This window comes from Podarcis tiliguerta, assembly GCF_965153285.1.
Source record: "Podarcis tiliguerta genome assembly, chromosome: 9".
NCBI lineage: Eukaryota > Metazoa > Chordata > Lepidosauria > Squamata > Lacertidae > Podarcis > Podarcis tiliguerta.
The window spans coordinates 25468366-25493121 of NC_139542.1; the positions used below are offsets into that span (position 1 = coordinate 25468366).

The following is a 24756-nucleotide window of genomic DNA, read 5'->3' on the forward strand; positions in this document are numbered from 1 at the left end:
GTTCCTGGGAGTTGCAGGACCATAGGTTGGCCACATTGAATGGTCAGGCTTGATATAAAATAGCTTCCTATGTCCATGGCAATGTAATGCTGTACCATCATGGAAAGAATAGAAGATTCACTGTTTTCCTATTGGGAACATTACTACTGCACTGGACAAGAATAGTCCATTAGCAAGTCTGGTTGCTGACTGCAAGCAAAATTAAATTTTATGTTTTTTGGCAAGGTTGTATTTGTAAGGCCATTTTTAAAAAGCTTTCAGGTTTTGAAAGCAGTTGTCAGCGTGAATCATTTAGGCGGTCACTGTTTTTAATATTGGGCAGATTGTGTAATTTACATCTAGAACTGTATTGTGTTTGTGAGTCAAACTTTCACTGTGTTCCAGGAAAACTGCACAAAGGCCGTATTTGTTCTGCCTCTTATGTGACTCCTCTGATTCAGTTCCAGGCAAGTTCACTGAAGCTATTTGACACAGGGGGGAAAAAGGAACTTAGTTTTAGAACAGCTTTTAATGGGGAATAGCCAGACCAGCTGGCTTGCAAAATGTCTAGTAAAAACTTAGATAAAGGAAAGATTTTTCCATGAACACATTTAGCCTCATTACTACTTTTTAAAACTTTTTAAAACTTTTAAAAACTTTTTTAAAAGTACAAGAAATGTGTACTGATAAAACGTAATACACCATAATATTATAATTGTAATATAATGGTTTTGAAACGTACTAAAACAGTGCAAAGGAACTCAATATTATTTATATTTCAGGCTTTAATTCTATACACATTTGCTTAGGAAAAAGTCTTAGAGAGAGAGAGTGTGTCAGTGTGGTGTAGTAGTTAAGAGCAGTGGACTCGTAATCTGGTGAACTGGGTTTGATTCCCCGCTCCTCCACATGCAGCTGCTGGGTGACGTTGGGCTAGTCACACTTCTCTGAAGTCTCTCAGCCCCACTCACCTCACAGAGTGTTTAGGACAATGTTAGCTGCTTTGAAACTCCTTAGGGTAGTGATAAAGCAGGATATCAAATCCAAACTTCTTCTTCTTCTTCTTCTTCTTCTTCTTCTTCTTCTTCTTCTTCTTCTTCTTCTTCTTCTGGCTCATCCAGACTTGGCCTTGGCCTGCTGCTTTCTCCCGGGGAAACCTGATCTTTACCACTGATTTGGAGCAAATGTCAATCGGGTTTTCCCTGGATTGACGGTTGCTCCGATTTATTGTTAATGAGCGGGTTTTCCCAGCAAAAATGGTGGGGCAGTTGCAAAACCACTTGGAATCTGCTCGGACCCCTGCTTTCTAGGCATGGGACAAGCTCAAATCTGGATGAGTCCTTGCTGAGCACAGTGGGATTTACTTGAGGAAGGGCTGCAACTCAGTGGTTAAGCCTCTGCCTTGCTCAACTGGGTTCAGTCCACGTATGGCTGGGAACGTCCCCTGCCTGAAGCCCTGTTGCCAGTCATTGGTATACAATACAACAGTAAATGGGCCCTTAGTATAAGGCAGCTTGCTGTGTTCCTAAAGCTGATTATACATGCATAGGATTGTGTTGCATGACTGTTATTTTACAGGTTTTGTGGCTTTTGAATTATTGTCTTTCCTTGCTTATTGCTTATTCAAGAAACCAAGCTGCATAATTACTAAGAAATGTTCATCAATTGGTGACATATACTGAGTTGGTTCAGTATATGTGTTTCCCATATATTAAAAAATCACATTTCCACAATGGCCCCTTTGGGCAGCTCTTAACTCATGGGCCTTGCTCATAGCTTTTAACGCAAGTCCAAATGCAGCTAAGGCCTTTTCAGCCTCACTGATGCCGTGAAGTTACCGTATTTTTTGTACCATAACACACGTTTTTCCTCCTAGAAAGTAAGGGGAAATGTCTGTGCGTGTTATGGAGGGAATGCCTACAGGTGGCATGCCTACTGATTTTCCTCCTCTAAAAACTACGCGCGTGTTATGTTCGGGTGCGTGTTATAGAGCGAAAAATACGGGTAGGTTGTATTTAACTCACTGGCCGCTGCCACTTTGCTGAGCTCTAGTAGCTTGGGGAAAATAGAGACATCTTATCCTTTATTGGAATTTCAGCTGCACAGTGAGGAAACAGAAACTAACATCCTTCTCCTGAATTCATCGTTTGCAGTGGTTGCACTTCTGATTTAGAGCCCTGATCATCCACTGTAATTATTGTATGTAGAGCAACACCCAGAGAAATACATAAAGCAGCATTGGAAGTGCTTAATGCTTGCTAGGTCTTGCAGTTTGTCTTTTTATCCCATGGCATGTGCTCTTCAACTAAAGTGAATTAAGTCAAGAAAAACATTCATGGGGTTTGGATCTATCTTAGCCTTAAAATGGAGGACACTCATAACAATTTGCTTATAATAATGCATTTTAATATGTATTTTATGTATACTTTATACACATTAGTATTTGCATTTTTGTTAGGTAGGTTTGCTTATAAATAAGCAACTTTCTCCCCCATCCTGAGCTGCCGTTACTAGTGGGGAGGGTGGCTTGTTACCTATCTACATGGGAAATACAGCTTGCCTGTGGCTATTTTCCATTCCCCTGCAATTTAGCCCATGTTTAAGCTCCAGGGGATCACAAGAAAAATGCCTTCACCGGTGCTGCTTGTTCCTGGGGACACCCACTGCTGGTATGGAAACTCTTCATGCCATGCAGAGAGGTCAAATGATGAACCAGTCTTGGCACTGCAAACCAGGAGTGGAATGCTGCCTAAGGAAAGCAGCTACCATGGGAAGATAGCAGGGAAGTGAGAAGATTTATTAGAAGATATAGTACATTTCAGTGTTTTGCCTTTTTCAGGGACAAAAAGATCTTGTTCTACGGATCTGTATTTTATTCAGACCATGTGGTTAAAAAAAAAGAAATAATGCAAAATGAATTGGACACACCATGTCTAATATTTCTTTCTCTCTCTCTTGAGCTGCATTTTGAGCCATGGCCTCCCCCCTCCCTTTTGGCTTCCTATCCTATTGATGCTATCCTCCTTCCTTTTGCCTGGATTCCAGCTTCAAGGTGCCCTTGAGTGATGGATCTTCCACCCCTAAAGTAACAAGCTTCTTGTCCAGCAGCCTCTGATATTTTTTTTAAGGTGTTATATACCTTCTGTTAGGCTCCAGGGCAGGGACAGCTTCCTTTTGCTGGGTTGAGGGCTGCATTCTCCCAAGACCAGCCTTCAAAGTGGCCATGGGCAAAGCCAAAATTCCTAACCTTTTTGGCTCATTAAATCTTCTTCTTTGGCGATCATTCGTACCCAAGTAAGATTGTCTTCCATAAGCACGTTCTTAACTGTGAGTCCATAACACACTGAACTCCACCACACACTTCCAAATTTTGCTTCCACCTAGTTTCTCATTTTTGTAGTCCTAAGTTCAGTTTCTACATCAGTGTGCAAATTTGTTTTAAGATTCCTCACACCATTATCTGCAGCATTTTAGTGCATATTTCTCCTAATATAAATGTTTTTACAAGCAATTTTCCCTAATATAATGTGTTTTTGTATGTTGTTTCCACTAACATATCCATTTTTATGCACACTTTCCTCTAATGCACACACTTTGGTGTACACTCATTTGGTTGGAGAACTGCATTATTATTATTCATTTCATTTCAAATTGGGAGAAATGTGAATTCTGATGTACAGTTAAATTTTGGTTTGTGCATTGCTTCCAGAAGCACAAATTAGGTAGGTTCACATTGCAATGTAAACCGAACAGCATTTCTCCTCCACCCCTATTTCCACCACTTTCCCTCTTACTCCCTATTAATTTTCACTCAATTCCTTCATTTCAAATCACTTATTTAATCTTCCCTTTCCTTATTCCCCTATTAATTTTCACCCCTTCCATATTCTTTACTAATTGCTATCCATTTCCCCTCTTATTCCCATGTTAATTTGTTAACCTCTCCCCTCACTCCCTAGTAATCATTTTTCATTTAAAAAGCATTGACTCCAGTCACCTTATCCCTCCACCTTGAGTTCATCAATTTGTTAAGAATGCACCAATTACTGAAATAAAATCAACCGCCTCCCCCCTCTTCAGGAATTAAACTAATCCATTTATTTATTAATTATCTATTTATTTATTTATTTATTTATTTATTTATTTATTTATTATCAATTTATTATTATCCAGTTTCTGAGGGAAGCATCTTTGCCCCCACAGGCAACTCTCAGCGCTTTCTCAAATTGAATTCTCTATACAGTGGTACCTTGGGTTACATATGCTTCAGGTTACATATGCTTCAGGTTACAGACTCCGCTAACCCAGAAATAGTACCCCAAGTTAAGAACTTTGTTTCAGGATAAGAACAGAAATTGTGCTCCGGCGGCGCAGCGGCAGCGGGAGGCCCCATTAGCTAAAGTGGTGCTTCAGGTTAAGAACAGTTTCAGGTTAAGAACGGACCTCCGGAACGAATTAAGTACTTAACCAGAGGAACCACTGTATTTTAAAAAGTTGCCTCTCTGTCTCCAGTCTTTTGGCTTGCTACAGTGCTTGACAGAGAGCTATAGTTTCCACAAATTGGTTTTTAAGCAGCTATCTGATCACCACTGCTGGCTGCAGTTTTGACGGCCCTTCCGACTGGTCATGCAAGCAACCAAATACTCAATAGCTCCAGAGGTGGCGCTCGGAGGAATTGCAGGCAACAAGCAGGTGAATGGAAGGATGCGGATGTAAACAACAGCAGAAGCTGCTGTTCAAACCAGCAGCTTTGAGGGGTTGGTAATTGGACTCATGAACACGGCAAAGTAGCTACTAAGCACTTAGGCAATGCCTGGAATAATACAGAAGGTGAAAAGCAACAGGATTACACACACACACACACACACACACACACACACACCCCATCCCAAAGGTAATGCCATTGACAAATGTGGTATAAGGGGGAAATATGGGGCTGGGAGGGCACCACTTTGGCTACCTCTGTGCTATGTCCAGGCAAATTTTAGATGGATTTATTCATTGTATGGCTCAGTCGGTTAGAGAGTGGTGCTGATAATGCCAAGGTTGCAAGTTTGATCCTCGCTTGGGACACCTGCATATTCCTGCAGTGCAAGGGGTTGGACTAGATGATCCTTAGGGTCCCTTCCAACTCTACATTTCTATAATTCTGTTATTCTATTCAGCTTGCCACAGCTTTGAAAAAGACTTACTGAAGCTGGTCCTAGCAAGCTGTAATAAAAGCTAACAGATGTTAGTAAAACCATTAGGAGCAGAAGAGATTTGGTTCTCAGTTGAGTGAATGGTGTACTTTGTTAGAAGAAACAGTTAATCATACTGGAACAACTGAAAGTGGGGGGGGGGGGAGGGAGGAAGATATAAATGGGACACATTTACTCTGTTATTTAGGTTGTAGTGGATGTAAATGGGGTTCAGCCCCAGAAGCTTCTACCTTGAGCATCGCCAGCTCCTTTTGGGCTAGGACGTCTCCAGTGTTGCAGTTGGTAGAGATGCTTCAGACACATGAAGTGTTATGCTGAGTAACGGGCATATGCACATGGTTTTGGAGGGGGGAATTGTAAAAAGTAAGATTGGAGGGAAATGAAATATAGAAAAGTACGGACAGTGATTGTTACACACTTAACAGTTGTAATCACAGAACAGTTTTTGAGGACACCTATGCCCTGGCATTGGGTACTTCCAGATTTCTAAAGAGCCCTTTTGAATATACACAAACTAACTTCTGGCCTTTAAGACATTGGTCTATGTTTACCCTGGTAACAGTATGCAACTGCTATTTAGTTAAGCTATTCGTTCTTGTACAATTATTGTGGCCATATTTATGAATCTTCTTGCCAGCCCATTCCCTTGTGGATGGGAAGACTGGGAAGTGATATGTCTGAAATCTTACATTGGCCCAAATGCTTACAATTCAGAGCTGGCCAACAGTGTCTATGATTACTTTTTCCATGATACTAACATGGGGAAAACGAGTCTTTCACTGTTCTGTGAACTTTTGGCTTGAAGTCCTAGGGAGAAGCAAAATTGCTGCAATTCTTAAAAAAAACCCCTCACTAAGTTTGAAAGCCCAGCTTTCCCAAAAAAGCTTTAATGTAATCAAGGATCTCAGGAATGAATGAATAAGTGTGATTTTTAAGAGTAGGTTCCATGATGTTAATACAGGGTGTGATCAATGAAGTGTTTTGAAATTGGGGATGTCTCATAGATACACCTGCAAAAATAAATGTTGTTGTAATGTACTCCCAAAACTAAGCAATTGCACACCTGGTTTTGAGCACCTGCTTCATAATTTCACAAGTGATAACCTGGTGCTTTACTGGTGCCCCATGGCTCTCAGCTTTCTTTTTTTTCTTTTAAAGGAAGACTCTAGCTATCCTAGAAAGAAAGTTATACAGAAAATATTAAAACAAATAAACAAAAATATTAAAATACAAGGAACCTTTAATCAAACAGACAGTGCATTTTGTCATTGGTTGGTTAGCATAAGCCAAATACCAAGAAAGCATTGTGTGGCTCATTTGAAGAGGAAGCACCAAGCATTACATTTTAATTCCTACTAAGTGCACTGCATAGCTAATGCACAAAGAGCATTATCAAGTTTAAAGTGGGACGAGGCATTAGGAGAATTTGTGAACTGTAGTTGGCAGCAACAGCTTGTTTGGAAAGGCCTAATCAAATACAGAGTATCCAACAGACTGAAGTTTTATTTTTCAGAAAGAATAATGTGAACTTGGCTCCTTCAAAGGCTGAATAGGAATGTCTTCCAGAGCATAGAAGCAACTGCTTTTGTGCAGTAGCTGTGAAATTTTGGCAATGTTGATTATCTCGCCTATAAAAAGAGCTCTTGAATGCTGGCAGCTTTATAGTTCAGTCTATAAAGTTTCCTTGCCATGCTGAGAAAAACCTTTTCTCATTACCTTCACTTTGCTTTTGCAAGATATTTAAATTTCTTGTGCCACTTTGCAGGCTTATCATGTAGCAAAGAGAGAAGGTGATTGTCACAGGAATTATATGTCTCAAAACCCTGTCCAAGTATTTCTGTTACACAGCCTTTAATTATATATACCGCAATTTCATTAAAAAAATCAAAGCACTTTACATCAATTAAAGACTCCCCCACACTAAGAAAACTCTTAAAATGTATCTCCAGCTGACCATTACAGAAATAGTCTTAATTGTTGGCATAAGCATGATGGCAAAGGAAGGTTTTTAGCAAATGTTTGAAGGGTTGAACATTCACGCTGTTCTTGTGAATACTGGGCACTACCTTTGTAATGCTTAGAAAAGTTGGAGAGAGATATTCACAAAGACTGGTTTCTTGTAGTTTTAGAATACATGCCAACAGAATGTGCTGAAATCTTTGCATACGGTTGTTGCAAATACAGCTTGCTGTTGCACATCTGTAAGAACAAAGATGCAGCATTTCAGCATTTTCTGGGGATGATGGGTCGGTGTGCATGCAGAGCATGCCCCCAGGAAGCCGAGGGTAACAGCCAAGGTCCCAGCACTGTGTCAAGGCCCATAGCTAACACCTACCTTGAACCCTACCTGAATTTCTTTTTCTAGCTCAGTGCTCCAAGCAGTTGTGAGTGGCTGGGTCATGTAAGGGGAACATTGCAGGAAGGTAAAAGGTGGCTGGATCCCACCATCTAGGGTGCTGCTACTGCCCACCTCCCAAAAAAGTCTGGAATGACCCACAGGTGGACAAGACAGCCAACCAGAGGGCACTGAGCCCAGGGCCACCTCAAACCCCACACATCCAATGTTGTTGTGATAAGAGTCCTTTGACTAGACCCAAATACATGTTTGAATCAGTCAGAGGATACTCAGTTCACTTAGGTCTTGCTTGGTGTGGAAGAACACCTCCACCTGCTTCAATGTTCCTATGCCATTCTGGTATTAAAAAAGCCATTTCAATGTGGCTTTCACAGAGAATCTGATGAAAGACTTATTCCCAGGAAAATGTTTATAGGACTGCTGCCTCAAGCATTGCGAAGTGGAGGGAAATCATTTCAAGTTGTATAAAAAAATTATTGCAGTTCAGCATACATTGAAATTAAAGTATAATGAAGTCTGTTGTAAAGATCTAATGTGTGATTTTTTCCCCTTCTAGGTAAGTAACTGAATGGGAAGATGAACAGACATTTCAAATGACCACCATGTTACAAAAGGTACCCTGGTATTTTATTTATCTGAAACAAAGGAGCCATGAAGAAATCAGCCATGTTTATATGTAGCTGAAAGTGTTGTTCATAACTGCTTAAATTATTCCTTGCTCTGAACAAACACCTATAACCCAAATTAAAAAGTCTTGTGATTTTTTAGTTTACCATTCTTGAATAATTTTACTGCTACAGTTTTGTGCACGTCCCTGTGCAAACTTCTAATAATAGACGAAATCCAGTCTTTTGTCGCCCTCTTTTAACTCCGATTATATTTCTAAGGAAATACAGAAAAATACAATCTTTGGTACAAACAGAATTTGGTCCTGTTTCTGAAAGAGAAGTTTGAACACAATTCTGACCCACTGATTTTAGCTGGAACAAAGGTAGCATGTAGAAACTTTGAAACAGGGAGTTTAGGCAGTTGAGTTCCATATCAACCCCATTGATCTGCTAATGGACCTGATCCTTAGGCTCTCCTTTACACCAGCCTGGAACTGGCGAAGCAGAAAAGTAAGGAAAAATGCCCTGCTCCTTATGAGCTGGCTGGCAAGCCAGCAGAGTTTGGGATGCAATGGTCAGTCCACCTTTCTGTTCCTTCCCAAATGCAGAGTTCTGCCTTTCTTGGGATGATAGCTTGAGATGTATGGTGACAGTGGAGCCCTGGATATATAATATTGATCAATAGATCAATAGTCCAGGGCTCAAGAAATAATATTCAGTTGACTGGAGCAGTGGTATGATGAAACAGAGGAGTTGATCCATTCTTAGTATGCTCCAGTTTTTTTGACAGAGCCCCTGTGATTTATCTTCTTTACTTGCATGGAAATCAGACTTCAATGCTGGTCATAAAAGTGGCAGATTTACCATTATGTCTGACTCCTTAAGAGATTACATCACTGAGTAACCTTGGAGGAACCAAATGGCTTATTAGCTGTTCTCTAGACAAATAGTTATGTGCCAGCCAGAGTATTACTTCAGAATGTAAGTGCTTGCTACGTGATGGAAGGATGCTGCTGAAGAGAAGCTTGTAATAAAATATAATAAAATCAGGGATTTTTTTCTAGAAAAAGAGGTGGTGGAACTTGCTGAGCTTCTTTTTATGGGAGCATCCAGCCAAGATTATTAAGCTTTTTTTAGGGAGGCAAACAAAGTTATTTTTTACGGGAGCACGCACCTTCTCACTCACCCCACCACCACTTTCAGTGACACTGACGCTGCACTGATTAACGGAGCAAAGAGGTGATAGAACTCAAGTGCTAAGCTCTAAATAAAATATTTGTGCCTAGCTCTTAGGATCCACTCTACTGTATTATTTGTTTTAGGGCTTCTCATATACAAAAAACAACAACAATTCATCCAACAAGGGTTTTAGCCAGGATGATTCTGTACAACCGAAAGTTCACCAGAAAAAGAAGCAAAAAGTAAAAGTAAAAAAACACAAACTAGTTTACTTCTTGCTCTCCTTTCTAGTAATGAGCATTCTCATTATAGCCCAGTAGAATGTTTCATTGCCAAGTGATCACGAATGTTTCATATATACTACATTTTGCAGTACAAACCTTTCTCCTTTTTACATTTTCCCTAAGAAACTGGGTAAAATGGGTATGCAAAGTTATCAGGGATATTCAGTTTATTCCAATTCATGTTGCAATGCAGGTAAGCCACTCTAATGCTGCCCAGTTCTACTCTGTAAGTCCCATTATACCTAATCATTGGTCATATAGCTGGGGTTGATGGGAGTTGTAGTCTAACAACATGTGGAGTACCACATGACCTACCCCTGTTTATGTCTTTCTCTTGTTTTTAAAATGACTGCCACAGTCTCTCCACGAACATTATTTTTCCGTAATTTGTATGCCTACAATTTATCTGGAATTAAAATTCATGGCTCATGCAAGGGAATAGCTCTAATGATTTAAAAATGAAATTATAGTGATCTGTTTCAGGCAATTTAGTATATTGCCTCTGACGTACTGTTCTAAAAAGCTTCCTGTTGGAAATGTATCTTTCGTATTTTTCTCTCCCATTGCTTGCAATTCTAATTTGAAGTCAATTTTCACTGGCTTGCTGCAGCTGTGCATATTACTTTTAAACACTTTCCGAAACTGGATAATGCTTCAAAAATGAGAGGTGTCCCCCCCCCCCCCAGTATTGATGAAACAGGCTAGACAAAGATTATATGCTTCTGTTTAGGAAGGCTACTTTAGTTATTGAAATAGTGGGTTCATGTTGTTATTCATTTCATACTATCTGGGTAATTTGCGCTTGAAAGCAAACAGCAGGAGTGGACAACTAGTTCTTCACTGAGGGCCACTTTATTTCTAGTAGACCAGAGGACTGTACCTACTAATTTCTATGCAGTAGTATGCCTTTAGCCCAATCTGCACATACTTTGTATTATTATGTTTTGTGTCAAAGTACCTTTTCTGGAAACAAACCCAACCAATTCAGCAGGAAGTGGGAATATAGTACAGACACCCAGTTAATAGAACACCACTGGAAGGTAACAGAGTAGTCAATTATTTGTGTACAGATAGTGTGCACTGTTGATATGATTCCTGTGGTGAATAGGGCAAGCACAGTTCTTGAGGAGCATGGCTGCTGCACTGGTAAAATAGTAGTGTAGAAGAACATCTGGTTAAACTACAAGATCACATGAAAAAAGCCATATTCTTTTTTTGTGTTGAAACCTCTGGCTTTTCAATGACTGCAGTGTACAAACATAAGAGTCACAGTTGTTGCTTCACCCATTTTTGCTGCTGGTCCCAGCCAGGTCAGTCTTAGCCACCATTGGGATGAGGCTCGTGGAAGTCTCCTCATGAGGGAATGTGCCCTTCAAAAGGATTCCTCACCCCCCGTGTAGTTCATCTGATCTTCCTCCTCCTACGTGGTTTCAGTATTCCCCTGTTGTCTGAATTGTATGGGAAGCAGGCATCAATGCAAAGCATCTACAACTTGTAAAAGCCAATTCTGGCTTCAAGCGACAGGTCCCAATTGTGGCCCCATCAAAATGCCGCGTGACAGCAAGCCGTATGCTAAAAATGCTTATTATGGCATATGCTTGTGTCTAAAGGACCTTGTGTCTAAAGCAAGAGCTCTGTTTTGTTTTCAATGAATGGCTTGTGGTGTTTTTCTGTGTGGTGATGTAAATAAAGGGAACAGGATTGAGAGAACATTAGTATGTGGTAGATGATTTGTGAATATTATTATTCCCTGTTGACATGAAGGATTTAGCCAGTTATGTCGGCAGCTGCTTTATCCACCTGGCTCAAGGCCTGTACATAAACTGCCCTTCCTTGTAGCAGCTGACGGGTGTTTCCCAGCTGGAGGCAGCTACCTAACTCCTTGCAGCAAACAGACTGTCAAGGTCGTTCAGTCTTAAGAGAAGCGTTGCCTTTGCATGACATTGCAAAGTGATCAAGGAAAAGGTTGCACTTGCGCTTGCTTTTTGCGGAGCCCATAAAGGCCACAGATTCCCTGAAGTATTCATTACTTCCCTGTGAACAGGAAGAGTATTCTCCAAGGCAGTGGTAGGAAACCTTAGTTGTGGCCTTTCAATCCTCTCACTCTGGCCCTTGAAGGTCTCCCCAGACCCACTCCCCCCCCCAGGCCACACCTCTCACTGGCACTGCTTTGCACCATCCTCCAGTGCTTTTGCGTGTTCAGACCCATAAACCTCCCCCCTAAATAAAGACAAACTTGACTCAAATTTTAGTTTGGTTTTTGGCAGAATTTAGGCCACAACTTTGATTACAGAAAGTGACTGGTTGCATAGGCTCTGGTTCAACTAGTTCCCTGCCATGCAGGTAGCACTGACCCAGGGTTCCAGCATAGGTCAGCCAAGGGTGAACACCTGGATAAGTGGAAAGCTGGGAACAGGCTATCTCCACCACCCAAATGTCCCCCTGGACTCAGGCACAGGCACAACCCCCTCTCAGGCGTTGACCAAACCATTGAGTCCCTGGATTCCTTTAATGGAATACCCTTCACATAGGGATGGCGAGAGCGTTCTCACATCCCTATCACCTGAACCAGAGCCTATCCGCAACCTTACAAGTTGTGACGATTTGCTACATGGCAGGCGAAACCCAAATGGCAATAGCCAATCAGCCAAGTGGGGAAAATTCCTGCCATGCTCCTGTCCCAATGACAGACGACACACGAAGGCATAGCAAGGTCAGGTGCAAAGTCCTAAAAGTAGGGAGAGGTGGGTGGGTGTTCCGAATGCACACGCCAAAAGAGGAAGCTCTGGGTCACGTGCATGGGCATAAATAGGTCCCTTGAACTGTTTGGACTGCGTCCCATTGGGCAGATTGTACCCAGCTATGGGGGACCTGTCAATCGGGTGTTGTGGCTGACCAATCATACCCACCCATAACACAGAGTGTTGGTTTCCAGGTCTCACCTCCCTCTTTAAGGGAGGACCCGATTTGCCTGAATGGGATGTACCCTCAAATTCCTCCTGCGTTCCTGGATGGAGGATAGAGGGGAATTTGTGTAGAAACCAGCTTACCATACAGAGGAAGATTTACATACATTACTCTGCCATCTTTTGCCTCTGGCCCCTCCCAGCACTGGCATGTGACCGCAGAAGGTTACCCAGAAGGGTATGTGGACCTCCTCAGGCTGAAAAAGGTTCTCCATTATGCCTGCTCAACACAGTGATTTTAGAATCTTGTCACGAGGGACTAATCTACACCGGTCAGTTATAACATAAGAAATGTGTTATAAAAAGGTAACACCAGAGGGTGCTGTAGACAGTGATCCTTTGTCACTGGGAAAGTGCATTGAGAATTATTTTACATTTTTAAAATAGCATTTTCACAGATCTGTGTAGATGCAGCCAGGGTCATGGGCCTATAGTTTATAAGATGCTTGATTGAAGTGAGGGAAAGGGATTCCATTTCAGTTCTGCATACCCCTCAACTGTCCTGATAAAACTGGGGCATCCCTTTTTTGTGCAATAACATGGCGGCCATTTTGGGTGCTGTGCTCTCATGCTGTGATCTCACACCCCTCCCAAAGTGCTTTTTTCAGGGTCACAATCTTGTGAGAGTCACATGTGGGAGCATGGCCCCGGAAGATGGTGTCCCATTTTTTTGCCTCAGCGTGTTGGAGGGTATGGTATAGTAACACTGCAATCCTACATATTCAATGGAGCATATGGTGCTGCAATTCCTAGAGTTTCCTGTGAAGAGGGATTGGGTGTTAAGCCACTCTGGAAACTGTAGGAGGGGAATAGGGGCTTCTTTTTGCCCAGTACCCCTAGCAACCTACAGCTCCCTTAGTAACCTACATCTCCTACAATTCTTTGGTGGAAGCCATGGGTGTTTAAAGTGGTATCATCCTGCTTTAAATGTACGGTGTGAATGTGGCCTCGGTCTGGATATCTTTTTTTCCTACCAAATCTTTTAACTGTGGCTCAGCACTAAAGCTTTGCGGCTTCATCAGCTGCATTTCAAATACTGGCCTGGAATAAACTCAAATAAATATTTGTATTGGGCATGGAGGCGGTGATTTGCATTGTGCTTCAGGGAAGAGAGAGCTTATTTGTTATTCATCTCTGTAGATCTAACTGACGCTAGCTGGTTTTTACAAAGAGAATGTCAGCGATCCGACACTCCCCAAAGTCTAAGCTGGATGCAGCTAAACTTTTCAAGCCTATTATTTGCTGGTACAGGGGGAAGAGTAAAATATATAGAATTTTGTTTTGGAAATTTCTGTAGCCATTCCTGATACTTTATCAGAATGCATTTCCACCCAGCTCTTTGAACTAAAATGGAGTGAGAGTGGTTCTGCACTGAGATGGTGATTAGTTGAAAGCTCCAAAGTAAGTGAGGTGATGTCTTCTCTTGGCCTTCATCAACTGGTGCGGGATATGCAAACTTCATTGCATGCCTTCCTCAACATAACCTAGAACACCAGAATTTAGTTAAAATAAACTATATCACCTTACATGTTATTGTTTGTCTTGGACTAACATATCAGCAACAGCAAGCATAGCTAAAATGCAGTGTAGAAAGTTACTTGGGTAAAATATGTGAGTTCTCCCATGTGTCTAAGACCAGAACAATTTTATTAACATTTCAGTTTCACTTAAATCCTCACTTAATTTGATGTTTCTAAGGGTTCATTCTAATTTATGTGCATCTCATTAATGTGCCCTGTCCGTAATAAAATTTAATGCTATGTCCTTTAAAAGTTCTCAGTATTCATATTTTATATCAGACTGAATATGTTTCCAATGCTAATCAGGAGGCTAATTTCAACTGCTCAGATATTTATAAAGTTCCGTGTGTACTTGGCACAAAGTATAGAGGGTATTACAAGGTTAGAATGATCTCAGATGGTATAGATATAATTTTTGTTTCAGAAATATATATCAATATGGGGAAACACAATGAATATTTTGATCACTGTAGCTATAATAATAATTGTCACAAGCCCTAAAATATGGGGGAGTATTATTGAAAGGACTTTTCCCTTTCCCTTTCCTTTTAATTTTTATTTATCTTACAACTGAATAATATTAAAACAAATATACCAAAGAACAACCTCCTCAGGGGAAGCAGAAATGCACAGTGAGAGCCAGTGTGGTGTAGCGGTTCAGAGCGGTGGACTCATAATCTGATGAACTGGGTTCGATTCCCTGCTCCTCCACTTGCAGCTGCTGGGTGACCTTGGGCCAGTCACACTTCCTTGAAGTCTCTCAGCCTCACTCACCTCACAGAGTGTTTGTTGTGGGGGAGGAAGGGAAAGGAGAATGTTAGCCGCTTTGAGACTCCTTCGGGTAGTGATAAAGCGGGATATCAAATCCAAACTATTCACATACATTTCGTACTTCTTACAGTGTCTATCCCCATTAAGAGCTGAGAGCCGCAAAATAGAGCAGAAAGAAAGGCAGAAGAAATGACCTTTCTGATATTAGACCATTCTACTTCTCTGAGTTCATTGACTAGAAATTCATTTTACCTGTTCGTGTAACCAGCTGTCCTACAATTATTGTATTCAGGTCTCCCAGGCAGTAAATGGTAAACCATAATCTAGCATGCTGAGAATGAGCGACAGCAAGTCTTGGCCTTGGATTCGCCTCCACCCTTCCTGTGTGTTCCCAAGGGATGTTTCTTTAAAATAAAATGGAACTGGGACAGAATGGACTTACTGGTGACCATATGTAAAACAGAAATACACCAGGATAAGGCTGTTCCATCCATGACTAGATCAAGTGAGTCTTCCATCAGCTGAAAGACATGGTTGAATACAACCAGTTGGACTTTTGCTCCATGCATCTGTCACACATCGTCTCTGAGTGGTACAATATCAAAGTGACTTCCAAAGAAGGGAGCCATGCAGCAGAAATATTAGAAAGATATTAGGCCCACAATAAAATGTGAACATCTATTGAGTTAGCATAATAACTCCGGGGAAAAAATGGTAAATTGTATTGAAAAGCATCTTGCTTTTCACATATGTGTTAGTGAGTCAGCCTTATTTAGCCCTTAAAGCAGTTTTGCTTCAAAACAAAATAAAATCCACAGATGTTACAGAATTTTGAATTGAAAAATAAGTGAATTTGGACATGTTTCATTCTGCTTTTGCCCCCCCCCCCCCCAGCATTCCTTTTGGGTAATGCAGAGGATTATTAATATCCTTTCAATTAAAACAAAACATGAGAGTTGAAGGCATTTGTTTTTCAGGGCACATGATCAGAGAAGCGAATTTGTCATGGTTTGAGGTTATCCTGACCCACTTAAATTAATGGAGAACATAATGAAATATTTCAAGTAGGTGGGTTCTGTTTTAATAATAATAATAATAATAATAATAATAATAATTTTTATTTATACCCCGCCCTCCCCAGCCAAGGACGGGCTCAGAGCGGCTTACAAGCAATAATAAAAACAAGCTAAATGAATACAACTTAAAAACAACATTAAAAAATACAACATTAAAATACTGAAACATTAAAATATTAAAATGTAGCCTCATCGCAGAAGGAGAAGGAAAAGAAAAAAGAAAGAGAGGGAGGGAATCAAATTGGCTCCAAGCCAAAGGCCAGGCGGAACAACTCTGTCTTACAGGCCCTGCGGAAAGAAATCAGATCCTGCAGGGTCCTGGTCTCGTGAGGCAGAGCGTTCCACCAGACCGGAGCCAGAGTTGAAAAGGCCCTGGCTGTGGTTGAAGCCAATCTAACTTCCTTAGGGCCCGGGACCACAAGGGTGTTGCTATTTATGGACCTTGAGGCTCTCCGTGGGGCATACTAGTAGAGGCGGTCCCGTAGGTGCAAGGGTCCTAGGCCGTGAAGGGCTTTAAAGGTCAAAAGCAGCACCTTAAATCTGATCCTGTACTCCACCAGGAGCCAGTGCAGCTTGAAAAGCACTGGGTGAATATGCTCCCATGGCAGAGACCCCGTGAGGAGCCTCGCTGCAGCATTCTGCACCCGCTGGAGTTTCTGGGACAGCTTCAAGGACAGCCCCGCGTAGAGCGAATTACAGTAGTCAAGCCTGGAGATGACTACTTCACACTTTTACCACCTTCACACTGTCCCACGCCTGCCTGGGAGCTTCTACCAAGCCATTGTCTTCCTATTTGCTCAGGGGAAAGCAGCGATTCCCGGAGCTATTGTCAGGGAAGGAAACTGAGGCAGCACCAGGTGAGTGAATCAGGTGGTGGTGACTGAAAAGCTTTGCTTGAGAAAAGGACTGAGTGTGGATGAAAATGCTCTTAAACTGATGCTACTTGTGTTGCCATTGAAGTGAACAGGATTCCTTTCTCTATAATGTAATATTGGTGGAGAAAATATTGATTAACTATGTTTTTGCTTGAAGAAAGTCTGAATTGGCCTTAGAGGCTTCACCCGGAAGATGAAAGGTGGAAGTTGCACTAAGGCCAATAACCAATATGAAAAGCCCCTCTACAAGATTCTAGCCCAACTCCAGAATACTCCATTCTATTCCCAGCTTTTCTCTTGCACTGCATTCCACTCCATTTTTTTGTAGTTAATCAAACCCTTGAGTTTCTCCCATATAATGCAAGTGGAACACCCCCCTCCCCCCTGGCCCAGTGATCTGAGATATAGGTTAAACAGGGCTACTGTTGATCTGTTATGTAAACAAGGTTTCTAGCACTCTGTCATTAATCCAGTAAATAACTGTAACAGGGAATAGCTCTTCTCCTCATCCCTGAGCTTGTTAGTTCCATGGAGCAAAAGTTATTTAAAAACTGTTTGCAATTAAGAGGCTGGAGGTATGTGGCTGATGAAAGGACATCTCTTGCAACTATGTTACACTGACCTTCAGCTGTAATTTTAAAATATACATTCTTCAGTTTCTTCACGTTATTAAATCTTGTCAGGACTTTTGTATCCCTGCCAAAAAATAATAGGAGATTACTGGCAGTGGACATGAATCAGATTGTGTTTTTCATAAGAGGATCTGCTAATAGGTTTTTATATTAGCCTATATGTTTGCCTTTGTTTGCTGCTAGCCTTTTAGTAAGATACTGTACTAGTCACATGAAAGTAATGAGAAAGAAAAATTATGCCTCTGTTGAGAGAGAATGAATGTTAGGTCTTGGACAAGCTCTTCAAATGAATTCCAGCTTGACTTGGAATAAAGAAATGAGTCATTTCTTGATGAAGAAAAAGATGCACAGTTCATTCTGTGACAAATAATGCAACCAAGTTAAGCTGCAGTTTTACACCTTGATCTTCCAGCTTATGTCTCACAGAAGGAAGTGCAATAATAGGATTAGACCAAGGTTTTTTAAACCTCTGCCAAATACTTTTATTTGAAACAAGAAATGAAGACCAGCATTTTCATCCAAAGAGTAAACACTGACAAATATATCCACACAAACAAATTTTATATATATATAATATAATATAATATAATATAATATAATAATATAATATAATATAATATAATATAATATAATATAATAATATAATAATATGTGTGCGTATAAATTATAATATAATATAATAATATAATATATCCTCAGAGCTTCAACTTCAATAAATAAATCAAAATCTAACAAATATAGGAGACCTGCATAAAGCCACAGAACATACATCATAATTACCGGTAACCAACAAGTTTCATTAGTTCAAAGATTTCCGCTTGCGCAACCGAACTTTCCCCATTCTACTCTTGCCCTGTGTGCCTCTTCTGGGAGGACCCCCCAAACCCTCTGGAACAGATTTGGTGGGGATGCAGGGCACACACAAGGAGAGGACAGGTGGAGTTACATTATGCAAGTGGATATCCTTGTACTGACAGAATGACTTGCTTGCCCTATCAAGTGTCATTATATAATAAGTAACCCCTTTGCCTTCTTGTCTTCTTGGTTTCAATAAAAGTCAGATTTTAGCTGTTGGTACTTTCAACAAGGGTGATACTTTTCAGTCAGATACAGTGGTACCTCGGGTTAAGTACTTAATTCGTTTCGGAGGTCCGTTCTTAACCTGAAACTGTTCTTAACCTGAAGCACCACTTTAGCTAATGGGGACTCCCGTTGCTGCCGTCGCATGATTTCTGTTCTCATCCTGAAGCAAAGTTCTTAACCCGAGGTAATATTTCTGGGTTAGCGGAGTCTGTAGCCTGAAGCGTATGTAACCTGAAGCATATGTAACCCGAGGTACCACTGTACTAGGCTGTGCTCAGGCAAAGTATGGGTGCGGCAATAGAGACTGCCACTGAAATGCCGTCATACAGATGCCAAGTTGCTAAAATTCAATAAGAAGCTTCCATTCCAGTGGATGTAGAACAGGTTAAGAGAAGATCCTGTTTTATTTTACAATAGATGCATATCTTGATGGAAATTGAGATATAAATTGGAAACTAAATTTGACCCTTTAGTGTGCTACTTTTTATTTTACACTGTTTTATGCTTGGTTTCAGAGTGTGCAAGTTTCCTCCATTAATGTAAAAATTATCAAATATTCCTCATGGGGATAGTATAATTAGCCTTTCTGAGCATCAGCTTCATACTGTTTTCCCTGTGTTGTTACTTAAAAATTATTGATAAAGATTTTGTGGCTTGTACTTAAACGGAAAATAACAGGAGTCTGTTTTCAAGCTAATTGTTGTAGATTGAAAAGCAAAGGGTGCCACCTTGTGGAAGATTATTTTTGGTACTTAATTCAGGTTTTCTTCCTACCCTTTTCTGTTGTGATCCATGTTCTAAGCATACAATGTGTACTGATCCAGAAGATCAGTTTTTCAAACTCTTTAAACTGTTTTTCAAATTCATTGCATCACGGACATGTACAACTTCTTACTGAAGTCAAGACTAAATGTGCAGTATAAGCCCTTTTATTACAGTCTGTTTCTGACCATTGTGTAAACCTTCATTACCCACTATATAAGCCATTCCCTAATATATGAAGCATAGTCCAATGTGTCAGGATGAAATCTGCTGGCTTGTAGGAAACATAAGTGTGCAAATATGGATCGGATAAACTATTCATCAGGGCTTCAGGTGAGAAACTGCACAAACATAATTCCTTTGCCCTACGTTTTAGTATGGTTACAGGGTGATGCTAATCAGTGTGTTATTTATTTGTTTGTTCATTCATTCTAGTATACTATATTATTATTATTATTATTATTTATTAATTTATTCAACCCTCTTCAAATGACCATCAAGTCACCATGTGTGTAGCCAGGATTTTTGTTAGGGGCTTTTGTTAGGGGGTGGCAGAACCTGAGATTTGTACTGATTTTGATGGATTTGGGGGGCACCTGCCCCCCCCCCCTTGGCTATGCCCATGGAACGCACCCAAATGACTTGCAGTTATTTTCCTCTTACCAGGAAAACTATTGCCATGTATTCTTTCACTGTTTAGATAAAGTGAGTTTAAGGAAAATGCATTATAATTTAAAGGTAAAGGAACCCCTGTAAAGAGGGACTCTGGGGTTGTGGCGCTCATCTCGCTTTATTGGCAAAGGGAGCCGGTGAACAGCTTCCGGGTCATGTGGCCAGCATGACTAATCTGCTTCTGGCGAACCAGAGCAGCGCACGGAAACGGCGTTTACCTTCCCGCTGGAGCGGTACCTATTTATCTACTTGCACTTTGACGTGCTTTCGAACTGCTAGGTTGTCAGGAGCAGGGACTGAGCAACAGGAGCTCACCCTGTCTCAGGGATTCGAACCGCTGACCTTCTGATCGGCAAGTCCTAGGCTCTGTGGTTTAACCCACAGTGCCACCTGTGTCCTTTGCATTATAATTTATGTTACATATTTATAATATAACCATGAGTATTCAGTCAAATACAATAGGCTGCTGATCTTTAACATTAAGCTGGCTATAGAGTTTTACTTTTGAAAGCCAAGTTGAAAAGTGGGCAACCTTCCTGAATTTAAGAGAGCATGATTTGATTTCAAATAATCAAATCCCTAAACCAGAAACTCTTGGGTTTTTGTGTCATTAATCCAAGAAAGCTATAGCTTATTTGATTTGTTCTTTATCTTTGTACATTTTTAATGGGAACAGCACCCCCATCCAGTTTCACTGGTTGGAGCATATTGATTAGTAAACTCTTCTCTTTGTTTCTTCTGCGAAACATGACAGCCAACTGATCAACATATCATGAGCAATTACTTATTTATCAGCCAAAGTACCGTATTGCATTTAATGCTTGTAGTTGCAGTAGAAACTTTATATCCATCAGGGGCAGTAGACCTCCTGCTAACGTACTGCTGTAAACACTGCAAAGATACCAATCACTGTAACTAGTATTAGTAACCTAGGATTGGATTGTTGTGCTGTGCTTGCACATTTACAGAGAGCTCTCACAGTGCTATGGTAGGTCAGTTCAATAGCAGTTACTGTGTTTCTTTCATGCAAGGCCTTGTGCATGCAATATAACATTTTCAGATGGGGTTTTATTTTTGCGTGTGCCGTTCTCTAACCTTGGGGTTTTATTTTTGCGTGTGCTGTTCTCTAACCTTGATGTGACTGTGGACACGTGTGGAATTTTGATAAGGAGTTGGTTTCAAACAAAAAATGGCTGTACTAGTGGGATCTGAAAAAGAAATTACACAAGTCTCATTAAAAGAAAATAAATTTCTTGCTTTTTTCTGGGGATTTCCCCCCAAGTAATAGCAGTTTGCTTGAGACAGAATGTGTCTGGGCCAGTGCCAGATTTACGTATAAGCTAAACAAGCTATAGCTTAGGGCCCCACTCTCTTGACGCCCCCCACAAAAATTTAAAAGGAAAAAAACCCTGGATGTACATTTACAAAATATAAGATAAAAAACAAATAAAATGAAACCTACATACAGTTAGAGTTTAATAATTATTTCACTATTAATATACTTCTTAATTGTCTTTCACTATTAATATACTTTTTAATTTTATTTAAGTTCAACAATTACTTTGATAAAATACATATTTTGTTATGTGCAAATGGCTTTAGATACCTATTAGGTCCATACATTACCATATAGCATATATTCAACACAAATAAACAGTGACAATTTGTTGTTGACAAAAGACAGCTGGACATATAAAGGGCTCCATTACTTTCAGTAGCTTAGGGCCTCATCAAACCTAAATCTGGCCCTGGTCTGCGCAGTGGGGAGGATGGAAGCTGTATATATAAAATATTGACTGGCCATTTGTATAATGGAGTAAAATATTTTTAAGGGTAGTTTTACTGTTATTATTTGCTCTTGAATTGCTGCTGTAATGAATGTGTGGTTTCAATGAAGTACTGTTTTGTATTACAGTTTATCTGCCGATTGTTAACCACCCTGAGCTTCAGATTAGAGGGAGGTATATCAGAATATTGAATAAATAATAAACGAGACACCGTTGGACTTCTTTTCTGTTTAGCACATAACCCCGACTTCAAAGCCTTTTCACAAGTATTTATATAATTATCTTCCACATCATACTGCACTGAGATGATTGAAACGTCTTCATAGTCTGTAAGAAGTATTTTGTATATAATCAAGTGATTATCAATATACAGAGAAATTCTATATTCATTTTTGGGCCTTCTTTAAATGCCACAGTCATAAGCCAAATCATGCTCAATCCACAATAACAAGGAGAGTAATGATCACATTATAAACAGTGATGCCTTTCACACAATATATTATTAATTTCAGTAGTTCTAAATTTCTAACCCAGTATGATACACTCACAACATGACTGTTAATCCATATTCATAATGCAAAGGGGTTATGCATGGGAACATGAATTGTGTATTATAGAAATGCTGATGTTGAACTGCCCCGGGCCCCCTGAATTGTGGAGGCAATGTGGCGCATGTGCTTGTTTATATTCTAGAACCAGTTTGGTGTTGTGGAGACCTGGGAGACCAGGATTCAAATCCACACTTGGCCACAAAGCTCTCCAAAGAAACCATGACCAGTGACCAATGTTTGTCCTCTAGTTTGTCCAGCTCAATGTTCACCAAATGGGCCACAGCTCAGAGGACTGGTGCACGCACACTGTTATGTACATGAAGTTCTCACCCTGGGCCAGCAGGGGGATACTGTAGATAGTTTTCACTCAGGTCCACATAAGCAAATAAGGGATTGAAAGTGACTTTCAGTGATTGGATAGTTACAGAAAGTTGTTACAGTTGCGTTGTAGTGGAGCTCGCTCCAAGCAGGCTGGCTGAACCCTTCAGTTCAGTTCTGTTCTGGCCTGTGAATAAACAAGAGCTGTTTGAAGAATCGCTGTGTCGTCTGATATGTTCACCCACAACTTAACACACACAGTGTTCACAAACTTCTCAAAGAGATCCGAAGTAGGTTTTGGGAGTCTGTTATAATCCGTATAGGGCATTAAGAATCCTGTTCCATAATATCAGCAGACTTGATTAGCAGTTCTGTGCACATTAACATCTTTTCCCCACCATTTTTTAAGCAAATGATTCTGTTTTTGGTAGAGAAAGGTTTGGGGAACCTGACTACTGTCTATGCAGACAGAGGCTGATGAGACTTGAGGTCCAACAACATCTGGAGGACCGCAAGTTCCTCACCCCTGGTATAGAAGCTTGTGAAGTATTTAGTGCCACACAAACAGTTCTTAAATCTTCAGAATGCTCCAGGATTATGTCCTATTGCCCACTGTATGTGCTTTCAGTGAAATAATTATTTACCGTATTTGTTGAAAGAAGATTATAGATGTTTCATTTATATTAATTATGAAGCTATTGCCTTAGTCTCCCTCATGGAATTCTCTACTTAGGAAATTAAACTTTTGATGTTCTCCAGAGAGGAACTTAATTGATTCTCTCTCTCTCTCTCATTCTCGTTTGCTAGTCTTTTAATCTGATTGTCAGTGTCATATGTACTGGTAATTTTTATGGTGATTGGAATGTGTAAGCTGTTGTTTGTATTCATAAAAAGTATATGAAGTGATTAGTAGCATTTAAGATACTTGGAGTGGAGGAGCTAGGTAGATCTAGAAATTATACAGAGGGCTGGTTTAATGAGATTGAAGGGCATTCCTGTTCATGTCTATTCTGAAGCAAGCCCCATTGCATGAAACGATGCTTACTCGGATGTAAGTGAATATATTACTTTTGTCATAAATAGTTACGTATGCATTTACACCAGTAATTGCACGCAGTACACCGGCATATTGTGTTGCCATTAGGATACAAGCAAAATGGTGGAGGCAACCAAAATTGTTTGGCTTTATTTTGTTAATTGTTTTGGCAAAATGTTTTAGAAACGTGGATTTTAAAGCCATGTACAGTCTGGCTATCAGCCTCATTTATCTAAATGATATTTTTGTGTAGTAAAAACCATGCATGAAAACATCCAAGTGGTGTTTTTATAAGCCTTGAGATTAGAGGAATCACAAGCAGGGGGACAGGGTTTCAAAAGTGTGAATTTATACAGAATTTGGTAAATGGGGAGCTTTGGGAAACTGATCTGGATAATGGAGATTTTGCTGTATCGTTCTGTAGGGCAGCAGTAGTACTAGGAGTGAATAATAGTGGCAGCCTTGTGTTCTTGGTAAGATAAAATGAGAATATCTGTTTTCTTATATAAATGGCCTCTGGGGTGACCACTTTCCTTCTAGCCTTTGATTTTTGAAGCCATGCTGTGGTACTCTCTCATACTGAAAATTTTCCTCCCAAACAATCAAATTGCAATTCTGCTGCAAATTGGATATGTCTGTTTGAATATTTTCACTGTACCAATATGTTTCATATAGATTTTCTTTAAAATAGACTGGCTATAATAAGTCTGAAGTTTAAAACTGAGTTCCAAAGCAGAAGTATGCAACATTGGGGGTGTGAGTAAAAGGCAAATAAGCAAAATCACAGCTTAGGTATTGTAATATTACTTTATACAACAAAGACTGCACACTTGATAACAGTTTGATCCAATACAAACAAGTCATAGTAAAAGCATAACTTCAAAATAAACAATTTATATCAAATAAAGTAATATTCAATAATCTATTAGAATATAAGAACACACAATAAAATTAAATATCAGCTAACGATAATTAAGCAGAAATTCACCCTTAACGATTACAATAAATAATTTTTAAAAAATAATCAATAAAAATAACAGCAATCCACAGCACATAAAATAACAGAATACAAATTGACAAGCAAAGATATGCAACACACA

The 24756-nt window shown here is 40.1% G+C and overlaps 1 protein-coding gene across 6 annotated transcripts in view; it reads left to right on the forward strand.

The window, feature by feature from the left end:
- ANK2 (ankyrin 2) overlaps positions 1-24756 on the forward strand; it is a 313351-nt gene that overhangs the window by 40551 nt on the left and 248044 nt on the right. For 4 of the 6 annotated variants that reach the window (XM_083456921.1, XM_083456950.1, XM_083456954.1 and 1 more), the window contains exon 2: positions 8093-8150. The exons of the other annotated variants lie outside the window; for them this stretch is intronic. In XM_083456921.1, the coding sequence (XP_083313047.1) occupies positions 8130-8150 (21 nt within the window). In that variant the 5' untranslated portion in view covers positions 8093-8129. The remainder of the gene's footprint in view (positions 1-8092; positions 8151-24756) is intronic. 6 annotated transcript variants of the gene reach the window in all.